The sequence below is a fragment of the Lissotriton vulgaris genome, chromosome 2_1 (assembly GCF_964263255.1).
Source record: "Lissotriton vulgaris chromosome 2_1, aLisVul1.2, whole genome shotgun sequence".
NCBI classification, from domain to species: Eukaryota; Metazoa; Chordata; class Amphibia; order Caudata; family Salamandridae; genus Lissotriton; species Lissotriton vulgaris.
The window spans coordinates 152,468,125-152,491,540 of record NC_141687.1 but is presented as its reverse complement, the minus strand read 5'-3'; the positions used below and the strand labels follow the sequence as shown (position 1 = coordinate 152,491,540).

The following is a 23,416-nucleotide window of genomic DNA, read 5'->3' as shown; positions in this document are numbered from 1 at the left end:
TTTCCCTTAAGGTTTACTAACTAATGTAAAGTTTTTTGCAAGGTATTCTACTGGTAGTAAGGCAACAGAGCCGATATATTTTCTTCCAGAAAAATGTTTGTAACTCATTTGGCTTTCCTAGTTTTAAGTTGGCCTAGACACAAGTTACTGGTAATCCAATCATACCTAATGTTATTAGGAGTGTAAAGGGCACTCACAACTACTTAGTAGAGTTGTGCTATCGAAAAAATCAATACATTAAATTAATAAAACTGAGTAGATTTAAAAAGTAGAAATACAGTATTGCAATATTTAGGCAACACCTCAGAACAATCCACAGGAAATAACATTTTCAAGCTTTAAAATCTCAGTTGGAATGTCCTGGTTGCTTGAGGTACTATTTCAAAGATACAAAAGTATGTTCGGATGCATGCCCCATTTTCAAGATCTCCGTGTTAGATGATAATGCATAGAATTCCAGGCCTTGAAAAAGAAGTTTACTCCCTTCTTTGCTATGGGGAGTCAAATTTTACCAGGGCGGGCTATTTTTAGGGCATACTAGCGTGTTCTGTTAAAGATGACCAATACAGATACGTTTAAATCTTGTTCTTATCTGGTCACATTTACTGTGTGTTCTAAGACAGAAGTCAAATGTCAGCTTAAGTGTTCTTACAGATTGCAATTTATTTTATCTCAGAGATTGGTGCATACTTTTCTTTCTCTGACTGCAAAGTTAGAGGATTTTATAAAGTGAACTGTCTAAAGTTATGAAATAAAAGGCTGTCAGTTTATTTTCCAACTCACAACATTTAAATACCGTGAAAATGAACAATACAAATATTTCAAAGTATATCAGAAATGTTTAAATGCATTTTTGTCCTTCAGAAGTGTAAATGAAACAAACATTTTAATAAGATCAAAACAAATCAGAACACTTTAATGGGTGATGTGCAAATGCTAAATATTTCCAAATGATAAATGTTTGCAGAAACCCAATTCCTAAAATTTATCATTTGTACGTAATATAGTAAAACTGCATGTCAGTGGGAATTTTTGAGGTTATTTCAATAGAAAATGTGGTAGTGTACTGTTTATTTATTTAATGCATTTTTATAAAGCGCAGACTTTACCCGAAGGTGTCAGAGCACTGTACAATAGAACCAGTTACGTTACATGAGAGAACTGTTGCAGGAATAAACAAACAAATTAGCATGCCATAGAGTCGAAGCAACGCAGGCAAAAGGCACACAATCTCAAGCACAGCAACAGACTGTACAAGCAAAAGTAAGAATAAATATGACAAATTTTACAATGACTAAAGAACTTCCTGGCGAACAATAGCAGGCCATAGAATCAAAACAACGCAGGCAAAAGGAACACAATTTCAAATGCAGCAAGCACAGGATGTACAAGCAAAAATATAAACATATGTGACAAATTTACAATGACTAAAGAACTTCCTGGCGGTCTGAGAAGGAGGGAATTAGTTCTGAAAGTGTCTTTGGAATAAAAGAGATTTGAGGTCTGCTTTGAAGATCTGGATGGAGGTGATGGCACGGAGCGAAGGAGGAAGCGATTTCCAGGTTCTCACCGCATTACCTGAGAACGATTGTGCCAACAATTTTTCTCGTTTGAAGGAGGGGGGTTCAAGGAGGAACTTTTCCACATTCCGAGAAGGTCTTGAGCCTCCAGACAGTTTGAGTTTATTTGCCAGATCGTGAGGGGAGGAAGAGTGCAAAGCTTTGTGGGTGATGCACGCTGTTTTGTAGATAGCTCTAGCCTCGATGGGAAGCCATCGGAGAGAAGACAGGATAGGAGTGATGTGGTCACTTCGTTTGGACCCTGAAATGAAGTGAGCTGCTGAATGGAGGACGGATTTGAGGGGGGAGAGGTGAGATTTGGGAAGGCTAGTCAGAAGAGAATTACAATAGTCAAGTCTAGAGAGAACTAGCGATTGGACCAAGGTTTTTAGGTCATTCTCCGGGAAGAACCGACAAATCCCCCATAAAAGTCGCAGTTGATAACGTGCGCTCTTGGCCATGGAGTTGATGTGTGAGATTGGGTTGAGTCTTTTGCCAAGTATGTTGAGTAGATTTGATTGATCCATCCTGGCTTGAACAGGAGGCGGAGAGAGAGAGCTAGATATGAGGAGGAATTCTGTTTGAGGGATTGAGAATGAGTTGGTGAACTAGCATCCAGTTGTGAATAGTGTTGAGAGTAGAGCTGAGTAGTGAGAGATCATGAGGGGAAGACACCTTGAGGTAGATTTGGGTGTCATCCGCATAAAGATGGTAGAGGATTCCAGATTTGCTTAGAAGGTTCCCTAATGGTTCCAGATAGAGATTGAACAGAGTGGGAGCAAGGATAGAACCTTGAGGGACACCTTGACCAACCACCAGTGGAGACGAGAGACTATTTGCAATCTTGATCATTTGGGATCTGTCTGAGAGAAAAGAGGCAAACCATTTGAGTACTGTGCGTTCCACGCCCATTCTCTGTTGAAGAATGTTAAGGAGGGTGTTGTGATTAACAGTGTCAAAAGCTGCAGAGAGGTCAAGAAGAATCAGAAGGCACGATTCCCCCGAATCGAGAAAATGCAGCGCATCATCGATCACTTGCAGCAGGGCCGTTTCAGTGCTGCAGTTTTGAATAAAGCCCGAATGGAACATGTCGAGGAGATTATTGTCCATAATGTGTTGGGAGAGTTGTTTTGCAACCTATTTTTCTGTGATATTTGAAAGAAAAGGGAGATTGGTGATGGGGCGGAAGTTATTGAGGTCATTTGCATCTGCAGAGGGTTTTTTTTTAGAAGGGGGGGTAACCTGTCCTGTTTTGAGGACAATTGGGAGCGATCCTTGACTGAGGAAGAGATTGACTAGCCTGGTCCAGTAGGAGAGAGTGTTAGTATAGAAATCAATGGCGATGCCACTGGGAATGGGGTCAGAGGAATGGTTGGAGGGGTTGGTTTTGCGGATGCATTCGAGGAGATCTTTAGTAATATATTTATTAAAATAAACAGGAACGGAGCCCAGACATCTTCCTGACCCCACACTGATGACAATGCTGTTTGTGAACTAAAAGGCAAGTTAGGGGTCATGCGTACCCTATATGCAGGCTAGATCTCCATTATACACCGAGCAAATGTTTTGTGTATTAAATCAAACGAACGCAGATAAGCTGCATTTACATATTCAAAAATAAAGAAAAAGGTGAATCCTTGAAATAAAATATTTTCCTAAGATCACACAATTCGAGACCAGTTTATGGGTCAAGAGCATTACAGTTAAGTACGTTGAAAATAATATTCAAATCACATATCTAGTCAGTGGTTATCCTGAAAATATTCAGCCGGCCAACAGGCAATGTGAAAGGGAAAGAATTCTAGGTTATTTTCGAGCTGTATTACTTTTGAGAATTAAACAAGAAATACCCATAAGCGTGATAGCCACAATAGTTATCTAAACTTACCAAAATCTCGGGGTGATGGAACAAACACTGGCTTAGAATGACTCTATATATAATTTCATACTAAGCCAGAAATGTAGTAGTCAACACTACTATTATGTTAGAAGAAGCATTCTATTATTTAGTCTTCAGTCTATGGAAGATCTATGATCTATGCTTATTTATATGAAGCAGTCTTGAAACAAATTACGCATAAGACCATATATTTAGTGAACTGCAGTGAAAATGATCTCATTGCCAACATTGCTCACCTTTAAATCTATGTGTGTCCATATTTGATGTTTCATTTTCTAAATAATATGGTACAATTAATAGTCAATGATGAAAGCGGATTGTTATACAGGGCAGTATCAAACAGATAGCAAATATGAAATATTCATATATCAGAGGAATATGGTTGAACAGTTTGCCTAAAAAGATGGGGCACCTCACATACTGGAGGGAAAAAATTAACTCTTGCTAAACTCTGCTGTAAAGTCATTCATGGCGAATACAGCAGGTTAACCAGAGCATCAATGCCAGTATAAATAGAATGTCTGAGATGGAAAACAGAGATCCAATATGCTTCTGTGACTTCTTTTAAAAGTACAGCTCTTGCATGATATTCAGCTTTGATTTCGCCAAACATGTGATCTCAGTTGATGTCATGCCACTTGTCAGAATTTCCTACAAAAAGTCACTTCACAAGTCTAAAGTAAATTAGCAACTCACCTGAGCAAGTGCCAAACTGAAACCTGGTCGTGCTTGTTCTCGTGTCGCTGCCAGTCCTTCTATTAAGCGGTTAAGCGTGTACTTCAACTCATCCTCCTAAAACAAAAGAAAATGTAATCAGTTTTACATGTCAATGTAATGTATTTGGAAGGAATCACTACTGTTTATGCTAAGGATACAGCTCAACAGATCCAAATCCTGGTAATTGGAGATACCATTTACATTGAAAGTATCGAAAATATTTTCTTTCCTCAACATCCCTTCATGAAGTGACCAAACAGTACAAACCAGAAAAATGCAATATTGAACAGAGAATAGCACTTGATCGGCTAAATGGTTACCATCATTAAAGGCTAGTTCTAAGAATGATTGTTATGTTGGTGTCTTACAGAACACCAGGACAGGACACCTTCTGTAATGAGCAGACAATGAATATAAGTCAAAAAGGGAGAGGCCCACACACATACAAATTCTAGTCCGACAGTCAGGAAAGGCTTTCACTAGAATGTTAACGCCCTCCAGGCAGCAGGCATATGAGGTAGGGAGGCATACAGTAGGGGTGAGAGGCTGATGTGGCAGAAAATATGTAATGACTTGCATTTTGGATAAGTTTAGTGTTAGAAAGCAGACAGCCATCCAATTATGAAAGGAATATAGGCAGCTAAACATATTTGTTAGTAGGTGGGGAGTAAATGTTGAAAACGAGAAAAAGATTTGTTCGGCATCAGTACACAGAGGATATGAAAACCAAAACAAAAAGTGCTGAGTTGGACAAGGGGTGAGGTATACACCGAGAAAAGGAGAAACATGAGACAAAAATGTGGAGACCCCGTAATCGTAAGTGTAGGGGCACTGAAAGGAGCACAATACACTGAAAAGGAACAGCCAGATAAGATTAAAACCATCCAGTGCCTGGTCTTTGATGCCTCAATTGAAGAGTGTTGATAGTAGTATGGAGCAGGGGAACAGGGTGGTGGTTAGCAAAGCTAGAAGGAGCAGCTTTTTTTTTTAGCAGTGGTATTACTACTGAGGATTTTAAGCTAGGTGGATACAAGCCTACATTGAGAGCGATCCAAGCGAGCAAAACAGGACATGAGAGAAGAGAGTCGGAGGTTGGATGGCTTGTGGAGTGAATGGTTAAGCGCAGAATGGATTGGTTGCTTTGAATAGGTGAATAAGTTCCGCGCATGTGAGTGAGAAATAAGAGGGCTTGGATATATCAGAAAGGTTGGGAGGACAGAGGTAGGCAAAACACCAGTGTAGTTAGGCCTGTTCTTAAGCTCAAAATCGTAAAACAGAAGTAAGATTTGAAATGTTCTACTGAGAGTGAGAAACGTGCAAGAGGTGTTCAAGGAGTGTAGAGACGAGATAAAAGGCTTCAGGGGTGGATTTATAGTCAGGGTACCATTGATCAAATGTTGGTGTGTCAGTGAATCGTTCAAAAGATATTGAGTTCAATAAGAGGTGAGTGTTTGCTGATCACCCCCAATTTCGCCCCTTTTTGCTAGACGATCCATCCATTCAGTGCATGTGCTCTGACCCCTAATGTATATATGCAATTGTCTAATGCCCGATTGGCATATTTACCCTACCTATAGGTCCCTAATATATGTTACTCTGTGTACCCAGGGTCTGTAAATTAAATGTCACCAGTGGGCTGCAGCACTGATTGTGCCACCATTACAACAACAACGAGGAAAACATGACTCTAGGCCTGCCACTGCAGCATAGCATAGCATTTTAAGAACTGCAAATTTGACCTGCAAAAATAACCCTTTTGCCAGTACTAAACCTGAAATTTAAATACTTATATGTCACCTTAAGGTAGGCCCTAAGAGCACATGGGGCACGGTGCGCAGCATTAAAAAAAAAAGTAGGACACCTACATTTAAGTTTTACATGTCCTGAATTTTGTTTTTCACTGCGGCAAGGCTTCAGAAAAGCACATTATAATAATTTATAATGTATAACTCCGGTTTGGGACTAGCTAGAACCATGACTTAAAGACTCAAATCATTAGGAATTTAAAATCCAATCTGATCAAATGGGATTTTAAATTACTATTTAGAAAAATTTTAGAAAGTTGGAATTTATTTTTCTGCTTAAGTAGCTGTAGTAGCTCTTTCAGAGATAATTCCCAATTATCACCTGGCAGCCTGCTGTGGGTGTGAATTATAGCAGGTCACTCGTTTGATTTACCATTCGCAAATTCTGAACAGATTGTTTGCGAGGTACCAATGCCATGGACGGACCACTTTGTACCTATCTTCTATGCTCAGTCGTCTCAACTAATTAGCACGAAGGGAAATAGTAGAAAGGCTAAAATATCTATCAGACCTTGGCACCTACTCTCTCCTGAAGCTTTCAGATAATCATTCCACTTCAGCTTGAAGGAATTATTATAAATCAATGACATTCTGGACATGTTTAACTCTGCTCTAACGGAAGCTCTGGATTCAACAGTGCCATACAAAAAAAAAAATGTAGCTCCAAACGGCACCCTTCTGCTCCTTGGTTTACCACTGAGTTAAAACTGGAAAAATCGGAGATGATGGTGCAGAACGAAAAAGCCTCATGATAAAGACCTTTATAAACAAGCATTATCTCATTATCACCTAATTAAAATAATTCATTTTATTACAAATTAAATTCAACTGGCAGACAATTCTCCTAAAGTGCTTTTTAAAATGGTGCAAAATTTCACTACCCTACGGGCATGTACCCAACTCTCCATAGGGTCTCAGGAACTCTGTGGCCACTGGCCAATTTCTTTCAGGAGAAAATCTTGCATATCTATTTAAAATGTAACAATTCACTCTACTATATCTGGTAATACCAGTAGAGAATCCAATCTGATAACAGACAACTTTTACACCTTAGATAGGTTTGAACCCTTCACCTTAGAGGAAATTCGTAGAGCTCTGGCTGCTGCTAAACCAGGCTCTCCCCTGGACACCTGCCCTCACAAAGTAGTGGCATCCAACTGTCTTGCCCGGCTATTTTTGAGATTACATTTTTCGGTGGAAACAGGCACCATGCCTTCTCAATGGAAGGCTGCCTGTGTGCTACCTATCTTAAAAAAACACCCTGGACCAAAACTCTTTGGCTAGCTATCGCCCCATATATCTGCTACCTCTTTTGGGCAAACTGCTTGAAGGCTTAATTAATAAACAATTAAAAGCCTGCCTAGAATCCAATCAAATCATGGATTCTTAGCAATCAGTGTTTTAACCAGGCCACAACATGGAAACTGGCTGCTACTAAAAATAGCTTTTTCTTGGGTGTGTTAGCCATCCCCAAATGGATGAATTACAGTTCTAGCCAACTGAATGTAGACAAGAACTCCTCTGTCTGGTCAAATGAGTGATAGCATCTCCAAGTGGGGTCTATGCCTATAATAATAATAATAATAATAATAATAATAATGATAATATATATACAATCTGTTAAGAATCTTGGGATGAAAATTGACCAAGCTCTCATGATGAAAGATCAAATTCTGACCACCACCGCACTAGGTTATCAGAATATGTGTCTTCTGTGCAGAATATTTCGGTACCTCCCTACATCTGCCAGATGAACGCTGGTGCAAGCCATTGTAGTAAGCAGATTAGACTATGGCAATGCTCTTTTGGCAGCAGCAAATGAGACGCGGGATTCCAAATTACAGGTGGTCCAAAACAAGGCAACCAGGCTGGTTCTCAATCTCCCTCCTGGCACCTCTTCTGCCACCTTGTTTAACCCCTTCCGTGCGGCCGCGATTTTCCCCGTGTGCGGCCGCCGGCAGAACACGGGCGGGCCATGACGAACCCCAGCCGTCATCAGCACACGAGCACTGTAGTGCATGACGGCTGGGGTTCGTCACCAGCATGGAAGGGGTTAAGAAGCTGCACTGGTTAACTGTGAAAAAAAAGGTGCATTTTCAAGAACGGCTCTATCACTTACTATGCTCCAAGAAGCAAAGGACCGAGATATCTTCAAACAAAAATTAAACCGTACTTACCCAGCAGAAGCTTATGATCACATGATAAACAAATGTGGGGGACATACAATTTGGCTTTAATGAGATGCGGTGCAAGAGCTTTTTCTTACCTTGCCCCCTTTCATCGGAACAAGCTTCCGCTACGCATTCTCACTTGTGCAAACTACTGCAAAACCAGGAAATTGTTGAAAGCCCATCTATTCTAAATTCCTTTATTCCTCATTCTGCTGCAACTTGTTAAACCGGCTACAGCGCCAAGATGCTGATGTCCGAGTTGTGTCTGTCTGTCTGTGTCTGTCTGGCTTGTGCATTTAGTGTTTAGTGTATTTTAAGGGTGTGTGTATAAATGCCTGCATGCATCTATGCCCTGAGTGGGTATTTCAGGGAGCTGGTCTGTGTCTGAGATATGTGAGCTTATTGTGTTCAGTGCATCAGTTGTGTGAATGTTCAGTGTCTGTGTGTATGCTTCTGGGTGGTGTATGAAGTGTGTATGCACGTATCTGGTTCATTTGTATGCATGTATGTGTCGTGCTTGTGCATGCTTTGGCATCTGCATTTTGTTGTCTAGTGTGGGCGCTATGTGGTGTGCTTTGTGGTAGTTATGTGGGTGGCATTGTGCAGGCGCTTGCAGCCTCTTTAGCACACAGTAGCCCCCACACTTTAGGGGTCCTATTTACTCTGGGGCCTAGGAATGCCTGTATGATTAGACTCAGCGGCTCCACCACAATCTGTAGGGGGGTATGATTTAGCATCCACCAATGTGTGTGTGAGAGAGTGCAAGTGAGAGGAGAGAGAGAGATGTATCCCAGGCAGTACATACGAATACGGTGCAAGGGTGACTCAGGCATGTGTCTGACGTGTGTGTAAGCTTATGAGCGTGCACACACATGGGTCTGTGCAGGACATAGCTTCTGTACAATGCATAGACGGTAACAATGTATGTTAATGACCTTTGCACTAATTAGAACAGTCTTTGTGCACACTGCAGGCTCTGTACATTGGTCACAATGTCATATAAAACTGTTGTTTAACAGACGCTCCTTCGCCACTTCTTATTGGCACATAAACAGAGTAAATACAATTAAGAACCTTTTACAGCGTCACTTGCTATGGTATTCCATACTGAAAATGTCTCAAAGCTAGGAAGTGAATGTTAGAACTAAAACTGAGTTGCTGCTATTCTCCTCACGATAAACACAACTGATTTTATTCATTCTCTTGGGGTCACATTTCTTTTGGTGCATGTGGCACCAATATTTACCAGTGCCTTTGCAATTTTTCACCACTCCGCACAAGAACGAAACCAACAGTTGCATTGAATGACCAGGGCTTAAGTGAAACCCGATAGTCAGTTGGTGCAAGTGTTACTGTTGTCATTGTTGTTTTAATGATTGTTATTAATCTCAGAATACATTTTTAAATTAATTGAATTAATACAAAATTGTGCTGCAAGTAGTACAATCGCTCCTACACTGGTGCACTCTATGTAATTAGACCTCTAAAGGTCTACATGTTACCCATGCTTGCTTTTCCAGTGCAGTATTTTGATACTATGGTAGTTTTGTGTGCAGAGCCTCCTTTGAGAAGAGACAGAGGCTGCATTGTCCTCCATTACTGCTCAGTATTTCCAGAATGTGAATTCATGGCACTTAATACACCTGACTCTAATCAATTATCGTACACCAATCAGCCTCGACGAGGACTTTATGTGTGATGGCTTTGAATACCGATGTGAAAAGACTGCGATGTTTTCAGTTTAAGTACTTCATTGTCAGAATGCGCAGTGAAAAGACATGTAACAATCGAGGGAACACTAAAATTAAATAAAAGTATTATTTAGGGAGAAATTCACAGCCCTTAACCATTTACCCCTAACACTATAGAAGATTCTAAGCCGTGTTTCATGATAATGGATTCCTGGAACATTTTAACAGCTGTACTATATGAAGAGAAATACAACTTAACTTCAGTTATTAGTTAAGCATGTTTGCCAGTGAAGGGCTACCTTTGTTTTCTTGTCTTTCGAAAAAACAGGCAGCTATTAAGGCTGTACAGCGCCACATAGTGATGTGTGCGCATACAGCCAATAAAATGTCACAATGTTTTGGGCTGTCAGCTGGAGACCTTTTTTCCAGCCTAAAAGATTAATTTTGCGGTCATCAGGCTAGTCAGCTGATTTCCTGATTGTTTTGTGCATCGCAAAATCCTGGAGGGTCTGCCTACTGTTGTAGAGTCTGCTCCACCCACAATCTAGTGTCAGGCATAAAAGTGGCACACCTGGCTACCTTCCTTACAACACAACTGAACCTGTGGAAAACAGAAGGACTGCACCTGATGAACCAGAGGACCAGAACTCAAAAGAAGGACTGTGTAGGAAAGTGGGATCTGCTTCTTATGGTTACCGCCACTTTTCGCTGGATGTAATGCTGTTTTTGACTCGTCTGACTGGGATCCTGCTAATCAGGACCTCAGTCTATCTCCTTTCCCCCTAAACTGTTATGTTATGTATTTAGGTCTACCCCAGATTGGATACTGGGGTACTCTTGTCAATCCCTAGTATATGGTACCCATGTACCTAGGGCATAGGTACCCCAGAGGTCTCCCATGGGCTGCCGCATAAATTATGCTAGCCATGAGAGATCATTAATAAAAATGGAACTACAGGCCTGCCAATGCAGCCTGTGTAAGTTAGTGCATGCACCACTTATTTAAGATATAAGTTTACTTTATCTAAGGATCACTCACTGCACTTAAAACCTATAAGTCACCTCTAGAGCAGGCCTTTCCAATCCTGAAGGCAAGGTGCTTGGTTCTAAGTGAGCAGGTGCATGAGCAGGACACACCTGCAGCTTACGGAGTCTATTCTCCCTGGTTGTCAGTGAAGCAGACATACATTACTATAGAGGGGGATTAAGCGACCGCATTTACAATGCAATGGTCTCGGCATTATTAAAGGTAGAGCTATTGGCATTGCTCATGACATCTTTTTTTATCATAAATAAATAGCATTGTCATTTACATTGCCAATAGCTTAATCGTTAAATAAATGGCAGTCATTTACAATGCCAATAGCTTAATTGCTCGTATATGCATGAGCTATTGCATTTGCACCCACACAGAGCCACCCACACACATATATAGAGCCGCCCACACAGTGTCATTCACATAGAGCCACCTACACACACAGAGCCACCTACACAGAGCCACCCTCACACAGAAAGAGCCACCCACACATAGAGCCACCTACAAAAAAAGCTATCCATACAGAGCCACACACACAGACAGAGCCACACACACAGACAGAGCCACACACACAGCCACACAGACAGAGCCACACACACAGACATGCTGCACACCACTCCTGATGCTGTGTCACACACGCCAACCTAGGTTATTCTGCAGGGATGCATGTATATCCCCAGTGCAACGGAGTCCTCGACCTAAAAAGGGGGCACACACACGAGAATTCATTATTCCAGCCAGTTTAATGAGGTTAGGTCCCACCACACACTGCAGAAAAATCACTGAGACACGTTTCGGCTGTGAACAGCCTTTATCAATCAGCGAGTCATCAGATTAAACACTGCTTTTAAAACCACCCTGATCATGAAAATAAAAACCGTACTAACATTGATTTCACCGAATGAAAATAATGAACAGGAGGTGTAAAAATGTATACAGTTTGCCATCATGCGCTTTAAAATTTTGCCCTGCATGTATATTGTAATACTGATTTTGAGCCACAGTGACCTTTCAATAAAATACTGTTGCCTAACGTGTAGCGCAATTGCAATAAACTCAATCCTGCCAATACTACAGTCCAAATGATCTAGATATATACAAACGGAAGATTTGTCAGTACAGTCTGTTCGTGTGGCGTGTTCCACCAAAATTTGAAAAGTATTGAATATATATTTGCGCTCTTTCAAATGAATGTTCCTGTTGCGTGAAACGCAAGTTGCAAGTTACACAAACACTTCTTAGTACCTATGCATTGAAGCGCTATGCGGGAATAACTGCGAGTAACATAATGTTGCCACATTGTTGCCAATAGGATGCGAAGTTCTCAGAGAGCACCAAATGCTGATCACAGCAAAGGAACAAACAGTAATATGTGGCATATGGTCTAACAGGAAGGGAGCTATTGAAGTCTTATGCCGGGCATGGAGGCACAGTCACCAACAGTATCGAAGCCGACCATGAGCACACGAAGCAGATAGAGAGCAGCACACAAGGGAGGGAGCATCATGAAGTGTGGTGTTGGCGGTGATGGCGGTGAAGCAGATAGAGAGCAGCACACGAGGGAGAGAGCAACATGAAGTGTGGTGGTGGAGGAGAAGCAGATAGAGAGCAGCACACGAGGGAGAGAGCAATATGGAATTCAGGTGTATGGAGAGAGCCACATAAGAAAGACCTGCACAAGAGGGAGAGAGCAACACAGAGCGCAAGCGCCGAGGGTGGGGGGGGTTGTTTGGATGAGGAAAGCAGCTCACAACCGAGGGAGCTAGAAAGCACATGGACACCCATGGAGCACTGAAAGAAAAAAAGTAGTTGTCCTACTGTGAGCAGTGGAAGGATACAAGAAATCAAATCAAGAGGATGAGGAAGAGACTGTGGACATGGGGAGGTAGAAGCAGAAGAATGAGAATGCAAGCCATGATCAAGGAAGAAGCGAGCAACTGAGAGTGACAATAAAGCCAACCAAGGAAAGAACACAATAGGTCTTTTGCAACCAGGTAGGTGCGCTGTGTGGACGGCGATACCTAAAAAGAGAGTCCTTTAAGTACACAGTGAAAAGATACACGTCATCCAATCACAACACTGGAAGACCAGAATGCTCCTGGCCCAGGCACACACACATGTATAGAGAGGAAAACCATGGATCAAGAGCAACAACTCAGACAGGCCCAAGGTCCACTCTAAGTATATATTTTGCGTTGGCAATAATAGGTATGCCTACAGTCAGCTCGAGCCAAAACTCTCTGTAGCAGAGACCTAAAGACAGATAAACAACAAACGGCTCCAACACATACTAACATTAAAGTATCAAAATGAAAACACAAAGGCTTTAAGAAATACAGCAGGCAAACACAGACACCCACAGAAATGATACACCAATGGAAAAAAACCGACACAAGCACTTATGCAGATATCGCTACTGTACACACTCACTGTCAGCAGGGCCCTACTTCGAGTATCACCAGCCCCCCTCTCCCGACACACACAGGTAGACCGACAGATGCGCCTATAGGCACAAAACACAGGTATGCCGTGAAAGACACTGTTGAGGACAGAGCCGCACTCTTGTACAGTCACCGTGGGCGCAGCCAGGCTAGGCCGAAGAACCATTACCAGTAAATGAGGGAGAGACCGTCGAAGCGCTCGAGCTGGCGTCCAGGCGCTTTAAGATAGGACATCTCATGCGGGGACCAGCCAGAACGTCCTCTTCATCGCATGCAAAGCTATCGAGGCAGTGTGGTAGTCCGCCTATCTCGCTCTGTCTTCGGGCACAGGGCGACCGCTCCAAAGGGCCTCATTTAGCCATGTCCAGAAACAGGGCACTGCCAACCACAGAGGTCTCTCGCTAGCAGAAAGGCCTACCGCAGAGCGGCTAGCTGGAGCCAAGGACACTTGGGGTTTGCCAAGATGGAGGTCAGAAGAGAAGAAGGAGCTGGGCTTGCAGAGACCCAAATGGAGATAACATTGAGTGGCCTCTTGACTTCATGTTCCGCGAGACTCCCGCAGCCCGTGTCGCTACCGCAGCCCTGTGCGGCTGCCGTAAGCAGCAGATGTTGCCACACCAGACTTAATCCTATATGGCAGGGCCGGCAAGGGCAGCCTCGGCGGCCAAGGGCTTTCGCGAGCTCTGCATCTCTAGACACAAGGGGAGTAGGCGGGTGGGACGAGGGAGCGAGAGCGCGTCTCTCCACTCCAGGGAACCGTGTGTACCCAGAGGGCTCGAGCTGCTCCAGTCCGAGTTCTGCAGCTCACTATGGATTAGGATACTGTTAGCAGCAGACGTCATGCAAGTTACAAATTCAAAACCCTGACCAGACAACTGTCCGCCGTGCGGTATTAAGGACGCGTTTGCACATATTGTCCCATGTGTTCATTAAAGTGCTTTCTGACAATTTATGATAAGGGCTGCTTATTAATCCTACACTGAAGCACATGAACGATTTTCTTCTGCGTTCAGTCTACCCTCTCTGAAAACTGGCCCTTGTGCTATCTTTACCAGAACAGAACTTATTAACCGGGAAAGTCCCAGTAAATCACCTACACAAGTGTGACAGACACACCTACAGACAACATCTCATACACTAACACACGTCATTGACACACAGCTACACAACATAGTGCTACAGAAACCGCTACAACAATATGCTTCCAGCGTAACACACAATAACAGAACTCGCATGGTATTATACCTGAGCAGTAACACAGGCGCAGCATCCCCGACAAAGACACACAACACAGTACATTACACAACCACACAGTTACAGAACAGGACACAACAGAACAGCCTCTTTGATACAAACACACCTGCACACTCACTGTATCGCTAACAGTGCCACAAACTGCACACAGAGCAGAACAGAGGAAAACAAGCACACTAACACATCCTCAAGTGACACAAGGCACAAAACACCAGCTGCATCTCCGATGGTAAGGCAGTCGCCATTCATACCTCTTCCCTGACAGCAACAGACACCAAAGTATCACAGACTGCAACACTAACAAAACACACGTAGCATTCCTATCATTAACACGCACGCACAGTAACAGACATGCTAGCGCACATACATTGCTACGAAGACACAGACTCACACATAGACAGCAACAAGCCAAATGCTGTACTGCCAGCGCTGGGAACCCGGGCACAGTTTAAAACCCCATTTATGGCATCACTGAATAGCACAGACATTCATCAACACATACGCGGCACCATTGACAGGAACAGCAACACGCTCAGGCACGCTGGTGCACACAAATCAACAGAAGCAGCCACAAAGACCCCACAATACACCTCCTCATACATCACTGCTAATCGCACAGGAGTATTCCCTACACTGACGCACACATACAGTAGCAATGGCAGTAAACACCAATCAGTACAACACCATTAAGATAACTAGTCGCCCTTACATGCATATGTGCATACCAGCACCTGCACAGCATCATTGACAGTTACACACACACGCCAACACCCGAAGCACCTCAAATAGAGACACACGGGCAGCAACGCACATCCGCCGTAACAGAAACTCGCAATAAAATATGTCATGGCAGAAGAAAACATGACTACACGTGCTGACACGCTTCAGTGGATAAGGAGGCAGGCACTGGAAGGCACACGTGTGCATGAGGCTGCGCGTACACGCGTCCCTTGGACTGCACTCACATGGCAACCACACACAGCCTCAGGCAGACATAGTAATAACAACCACATAGAAGCGCGCACATTCAGGCGTCCAATATGACAGGTGCACAGTGAGTGAAACTTTAATCCTCATTTCAGTCGCAGTTGAACAAAAAAAAAAAAACTATCACTATCCCACTCGAAGCAAAGAGAACTCCCCAGTGACGCTCAATCGCTTCAACAACAAAATCGCATCCTCGAGTCCACCCCACATGCACTGATGCGACCGCAGAAGTAGCTTTACCAACGCGGCACGCCGCGACACTAGTGGGCAAACCTCACTTGGCAGCAGCCAAATAAATCAACATATATTAGGGACGTTGGGTTATATTTTGGGGGGAGGGGGCGGCAAGGCACGGGGTACTTATTGGATCAGCGAAGGTGTAACCTACTGATTTATTTTTCCGTTCCGACCGCTTACCTCGTTTCCCCGTCGCCAAATGTTTATATCCCACGTCTTCTGCAAGGCACCAGACCCTTCGAGCTCAGGGTATGTCTGGACCCCTCCCACCCCCCTTAACAGCATAGGTGTCCCCCTTTCTCTGCCCGTGGCTCGACTGTAGCGAGACGACTGCAGGGGCGAGGGCTGCACAGGACCAGAAAATTGAAAAGCACGCTGTCAGCAACCACGAGAAAAGTGCCAAATGATTACATGGGGAGATGCAGGAATAAAAAATTTACAGGTTGTGGTTCGTGAGGGTCCTGTTCTACCTGTCGTGTCCTCAGGTGCGGGGGGGGTGTAAACAGCCTCTGCCCCCTCCCCGGAGCCCGGGCACCGCTTGGGTGTATTTAGGCTCCCGCTGAGCAGGCGTAAGGCGAAGGCAGGCCTGTAATTGTAACTCCAGCTGGGCCTACTGAATGGTAGCGCTGCCGTGACTGCTGGGCCCGGCTGGGAAGAGGGGGGGTCCCCGGGGCGGCTGAATGGGTTCCTGGGGGGATAATGGGGCCCGGGACAAAAGGGGATTCCAGGTAATGAGAGGGACCCCACAGGCCTGCAATGATTCAAAAGGGAGCGATGATAGCTGCGGGCGGAGGGAGGGGGGGGCGGGACGAAGGAGAACTGCGGGCGGAGGGAGGGGGGGGGAGCGGGACACCCGATACTAGCCTAGTTGCCCCCAAGACATGGCGGGAAGTGGATTCTGCCTCCATCATTACACAGCAATAATCACTGCTGCCGGTGGCCGACAGAGCCAAAACTGCTGCCCCCTACGCCAGACCCGGGAACTATGGGCTGCTACAGCGGGCACCAAGGATCAGGGAAATGGTGAAGGAGGAGCAGCCGAGGCGCTCAAATACACGGAGAGCGGGAAACAGACAGGGGGAAGAAGGCACAAACAGACACGGACAGCGAAAATACACGGAGAGCGGGGCGGGAAACAGACAGGGGGAAGAAGGCACGGAGGGAAACAGACACGACCTTACCTTCACTGCGAAGGATCGAAAATGGCGGACACAAGCTCCGAGATTTTTTCGAATTTGGGGGCGTGGTTTTGATGTTCTGAATGACGGACAACGTCACTGTCTAAAGAACATCAAAAATTACGCCCCCAAATCCGAAAAGGACGGGGCTACATCGGAGTGACTGATCTCTCCTCCAATGGCTGGCCTCCGTTTAGGAAGCCAGCCAATGAAGGAGAGACAGGGTAGGGAGGCGGAACCTACAGCGCACTAAGAGTCATTAAATCTCCAGCCTAAGTCTGCGCAAGCGCAGCCTTTTAGGCCTCCGACCTAAAAACGGGTGAAACAAACCCTATTGGGTTTGGTGTCAAACATGTTGGAATCCATTCTCCCACACCGGTAACCAGTGTGGGAGGTATGATTTCACACCTCAGAAGCGTTCTTTCATGGGATTCCTAATGATGCAGGTACCAGTCTTCTAGCTCCAGACAGCACAAAACGGTTGCTGCCGACCAGAGACACATTTCTACCCTCCTGCTGCTGAGCTGAGCAGGAAAAGGCAGGACAATAGGCATCCCATCACAGGGAGGTGCGACTACCTCCCAGACAGGATTTAGTGTATTAGGGCTAGGTGGATGCGCTTACGGGGCACATTTGGTGTCCCTGTGCATAGTCCAGTTCAAACCAGTCCTGAGAGCCGTTAGCTCCCGCTCTGGTGTGAAACTGGACAAAGGACATGAGAGTAACCTCCCCCTGTCCAGACCCTCCTCAGAATCTTTCCAACCCTCTCGCATGGGTACTTAAGGGCTTACCTGGCTGTAAGACCTTAGATTCGCCATGAACAAGATTCAGAACTGAAACCACTGCACTTCGACCGTCTGGGCACGCTGGACTTTGCTGGACTTCGTTTGGGCCTGACTTAGTCTCCCTCTCAGTCTGCTGCATCATCTGTGCCTGTACACCGTACAGGATCCGTGTAGGACCTATGGAGCATCCAAGACACCTGAAGATAATCTACCTTGGAGTGAAGGAGTAACTCCCCTGCATTTGCAGGTACCGCAAAATGGCTGACCGGTCTGCTGATCCCGAGCTCCTGCAGCCTCCGCTGGGGCAGCAACACAGGAGGAGGGTTTCTCGTCCCTCGAGGTCACAGCTGCCCTCTCACCGAGTTTGAGGTCAGAATCCCTTGTGGGGGCTGCAATACCTGAACCCCTGTGCACCACTTATTTTTGCAAGTGCATGTGCTTGTTGACAATCCTGCGACAAGTGCATTGGGCTCTAGGTAGCCCCAACCTCTGGCAACCTTTCCTACAAAGACCTTCAATCACCTTGCACGTGTGATCCGTGGCCTGTTTTGTAAAGCTGCCCGAGGTCCTCCCGTGACTCCTGTGCCTTCACCCTATGGGTCCAATTGAGGGTCATCTTTAATTTCCTTGGGCTCCCCCGATTGCTCTGGGACTGCCCTGTCTCCTGTGCTTGTGGTGAGTCTCCTGGACCTTGCTGGTCCAAACCGTACACTTCCTTGACTTCCTGCTTGGGTTGCTTTTGCCAAGGCTTGTTGGTTTTCCCACCGGATATCGAACCCTCAGCACTCTATAACCTTCGTGGTACAGCTCGCATCCGGCTCCTGGTTATCCTCAAAATCGACTGGTCCTCGCAGCTGCAGAGTCAAGGTCACCGTCAACTAACATGAAGCACCAGACATCGGTGGGAATTCTACTGAGCCCCTAGTTACTCTCTAGTCACCCAGACTCTGTCCCCTCTGCTTTCAGGTACTCTTCAACAAGAATTCAGGTTTGGATTCCAACAGACACTTTCTCCCCTTCCAGCAGCAGTTCTTCGAAGTCCTCAATTGGGTTCGACAGCAGTTTCTGATGCCACAACACACATATGCACCCGGCTTTCCTGGGTTAAGTAACTTGGGTACTTCGGTACCCACGGGTGGGGTGGCTCGCAAACCTCCTGTCTTCCACAGGGTTTCTTCGTAGCTCACTGGGTAGGGTCCCTAATCCTTAAAAATCCAACCACGACTTGCACATGGACTTGTACGGAGTATGCGGTTGTGTTCCCACACTGCACACACACTCCGTGGAGTCCCTATTTACTCACTTTAGGTGGTTCCTTGGGGTCCCAGCAATTTTACATCCTCTCGACATTGTCCTGACTCAAGTTGTGGTTCTTATACCACTTTTTTTTGTATATGATTTGGTCCCCCCCATGAGGCCCGCTCTGTATTAGTCATATTTACTGTCATTCCTTTTCTAAAAATTGTATGCTTTGTGTATCTCTGTGTGGAAGATACTGTAATGTATTAGATAGTGGTATATAATAAATAAAAAAGGTTTTATAACTACAGCTTGGTTCTCTTTTCATTTAATCTATACTCTAAGATTGCATTCTGGTAAAACAAGCTGCTTTACACTCCTTCAAGACTAAGCCTGAAGGCTGCTCTCCACAGCTACCACTTGGATAGCTTTCTAAGGTTGTCTGAGACCTCTTAAATCACCATAAGGGTTGTCTGGACTGGTGCAGGGTGCCCACTTATGTTAGTGGACAGTATATACCAGAGAACCCTCGAGGGCTGGCCCTGCTCCTACATGAACCAGGACAGACGAGTGCTCTCCAAAGGGCTAGTTGGCTAGCCTCCTGTTAAGCTCCAGAAACACAAAAGTTGCAAGAATCCTGCAAATAAGAAGAACCCAGCTGGTCAGTTCCAACTGGATTTGCCCTGGACTCTGCTAGCGACCTCCTGGGAGATTGAGTTCCAACTGTCCAAATGATGTCCAAATGGTCCAGGACCCTCAGCTGGTGTTAAGTGTACTTTCTCTCCGAACCTTTTCACAAAAGAACTGGAGGCTACCACCGTACCGCAGCCGAACTGCAGTGCTGTCGTGGCATTGCGGGTCTGATTCAACTTGTTGGTTTCCTCCGCTGAAAGCAGCTCTACTTCCAGAAATGTTTCTATGCCCCAAAATAGAGGATTTCACCAGGACCCATGCTAAGCAGCACCGGGCAGTCATCAAGCCCTCTATCGGCATCTCCCCTTGCAGATGAGAAAATTCCTCCAGAAAAAAAGTGTGAAGATAAACTTTTCCACGGGACAAAACGGGTCCGTGTAGTTGACCTGCGCTCCATCGCTGCCAACCTCAACTTTTGAGTTTGACCCAGTCAAGCACCACCAAATACCCACTAAAAACCCTGAAAATCATATCTATGGTTTCACTGGTCTTTTTTTGTCTTTTTGGTGTCATCTCAGTAAAGTTTATACTATTTTTATAAATTGGAGATGAATTTCTACTGTGTTGGGTTTTTGACTTATTAACTATTTTGGTACTGATAACTGTTTAAACTTGTTTCCTTTTAATTAAGCCTAACTGCTCTGGGCAACACCTAGCCAACACTGATCTAAGGTTTAAATTAAGGTACCTAACTGGAACTGGTACAGAATAGTGACATTATTATTTGGCAAGGTCTCACAACCACGGCAAGTAATAAACTTTCAGACATGCTCTAAGATTGGGCTCATTGGTTGTATGGGAGGGGTTAAAAGGAATGGTGACTATATGCATGATGGCCTGGTCAGGGGGAGTGGGCCAATGGTGGATGGGGAGTGAGTGTTTTGGGCATTAAAATCCGGTGTCATGAATTACCATGAGGGTGTTTAGGGGAAGTGAGAGTTATTCAGCCAATGATCAGAAAGAAATTAGCTGAACAATATCCTGGTGTGACTGGGTGCTGGGTGAACCCCGTAATGATCTGGAGTGGTGGTCCGCCGCTCCCCTCTCACCTTGCACATTGTCCCCACAGCTACCCGAGACCGAGTGGAGCGAGAAGAAAGACGAATACTGGACCCCTCCTGAAATGGGACCCGGCTCCTTTAATTGGAACGAGCCGAGTACGTCAGCCACGCCCCTTCTCTACGGAGCAACGTCAAAAAGCGGAAGCACTGTTTCCTCGGCGGACGGCGTTTCCCTCGAGGAGGACCGTTTGCGGACCGGAAGGAGCAACGCGAGTGAGACCGGGAAGGAGGACGAGCTACAGACGTGCCCCGCTGTGGTCGACAAGCCAGGAGGCCAACGTTCCGGCGCTTCGCCCTGCCACGGTCCCGAGGGAGGAACGTGGCTTGACAAGGTACGGGGCCGGGTAGCAGGGTGGGTTGGACGTAGTAGCGTCCATACTGAATAGTTACCGCCTCGGAGAGTACCTTGTATCCCTTGTGCCCTTACCCTCACGAGCACTACGAGCACTGCGCCACGTTAGAGGATTCACTTGCACTTGACTTCCTTCACCCCCCCTTCCTTAAAAGCTGTACATATTGGACGTCCCAGTAACCTTAGTCTTCTTGCCTGTCTTTTTGCTTTTGGGTGCCGGTGGACCTGTCGTGCAACGCCTTTCTGCAACGGGGAGAAGAAACCAGTCCGAAGCCCCATTGGTCCTTTGGTGTAAACGACGGATGTGTCCCAAACCCCACCTTTATTTGGCTGAACTCTTTGAAAGACTGATTTCCCATACCGGATTGCTACTTCTGTTATGCAGAAGAAGACTTACATCCCAATAAAACCTTCTTTAAAGTCCTTACTCAAAGCCCCTACGTTTGTCTTTACTCCTAACTCTGACAGAATAGAAGGGCTGGAACAACAAGAGGAACCCCCCTGGGACAACTGGTGTCAGAAGTGGGATCAGAAACATCATCCATCTGCCAAAAAGAGATGGAAGCCCTCATAGATCATATCATTAAAGGCCAAGAGAAGCTCGAGTGGGCAGTACAGCAACAGATCCAATGTGCGCAAGCAGACAGGGAATTAATTAAGTCCACAGTATCCGCCCAACTCGAAGGCCTTAAGACAATACCGCCTCCTACCCAAATCATATCAGGGGAAGTGCGTCAGATCATCCCTCATCATAGCGGAGTGGCTCTACAAAAATACATACCAGGAGAGGATCCCGATGCTTTTCTACTCAATTTTGAGAGGGTGGCCCGGGCTATGGGATGGCCTGAAGAGAAGTGGCCGTTTTTCCTTGCTCCTCTTCTCACGGGGGAGGCCCAATCCGCTTATCAGGCTGCAAATCCCTTGGGGAATACAGCCTACACAACCATTAAAGAAGTCATTCTTGACCATTTGGGTTTAGACCAAGAGGCATACCGAGTAAAATTCCGTAAAGAGAGAGGAGTACCTGGAGAGAATCCAAAGACCCTTTTCTTTAGACTGAGAATGGCCGCCAACAAGTGGCTAAGACCGGAGATGTGTACGAAGGAAGAAATCCTAAACAAGATATACCTGGAGCAGTTTATGGAGGCTCTGCCTTATGCCACACAACGATGGTTACGTCAACATGCTGATCTGGACGTAAACCGAGCAATTGAAATGGCGTCACTTCTCCAGAGCACAACCTCGGACTGTAGTTTGGGATACTGACAAGACAGAAAAGTCTCAAAAACTGATGGTACCGTCAAAACCTGACAAGAAACCCCCAGTAAAGACCGAAGCAGTTCGGTCCCGTCCTGCTGGAATGATCTCCCCCTTGAACAGAGGGCACCAGTGTTTTGAATGTGGAGAGTGGGGCCACATCGCCAGGATGTGCCCACGGAAAAAACCTCCAGAAGAACCCATGGAAGTGGGCTATCTACCAAGGACCGTGATGTATTCAGCGGAGCTTGGTAGCGCCTTTTATGTGAGTATGAAGGTGAACGGTCTCCTAGTGAAAGCTCTCTTAGACTCCGGGTGCCGACAGTCGGTCGTCCAGGACCGCTTTGTTAAACCGGAACAAATCTCTACCCCAGCCACAGTGTATATACGCTGCGTCCATGGCGACGTGAAACCCTACCCTGTAGCTGAATTAACTCTGTACTTGCCCCAAAGAGATCCCTGTAAGGTCCGGGTGGGGGTGGTGGACTCTCTACCCGAGGACATGATACTTGGTACCGATAACCCTGAATTCCTCTCCCTTTTTAAAGAAACCTTAAACACGAATCAATCTCCAAAAAACGTTAGTCTCTCTCCCGACCCCTGGGTTGCGGACAAAAGTTTCCGCTTTGCACAGGCTGAAGACCGAACCTTGTATAATGCCTGGGAATCCGCTCACGCTAATGAAGGAAACCAGAACCAGCCATTTCCCAGATTCTTGATAAAAAAAGAATTGCTGTATCGACAAGCTCAGAATGAGGGGGATCTACAGTTGCTAGTACCGACGTCCTTTAGAGAACAGGTGTTGTTCTTTGCCCATGCCCATCTAACAGCCGGTCACACAGGCAAGGAAAAAACCACTGATGTCATCCTCCGTCATTTCTTTTGGCCCGGCATTTATAAGGACGTACAGGATTACTGTGCAAAGTGTGAGATATGTCAAAGGAGGAACACGCAACGACCAACGGCCGCCCCCCTCCAGAGGATGCCCATCATAGGGACGCCGTTCGAAAGAGTGGGCATGGACCTTATCGGTCCTCTGCCGAAAACTCCCCG

General features: G+C 45.5%; 1 protein-coding gene across 1 annotated transcript in view; it reads right to left on the bottom strand.

Annotated features, from left to right (window-relative positions):
- Window positions 1-23,416, bottom strand: part of MYBBP1A (MYB binding protein 1a) — a 517,888-nt gene that overhangs the window by 486,173 nt on the left and 8,299 nt on the right. The window contains exon 2 of the mRNA XM_086954610.1: window positions 4,156-4,251. Coding sequence (XP_086810736.1) covers window positions 4,156-4,251 — 96 coding nt within the window. The remainder of the gene's footprint in view (window positions 1-4,155; window positions 4,252-23,416) is intronic.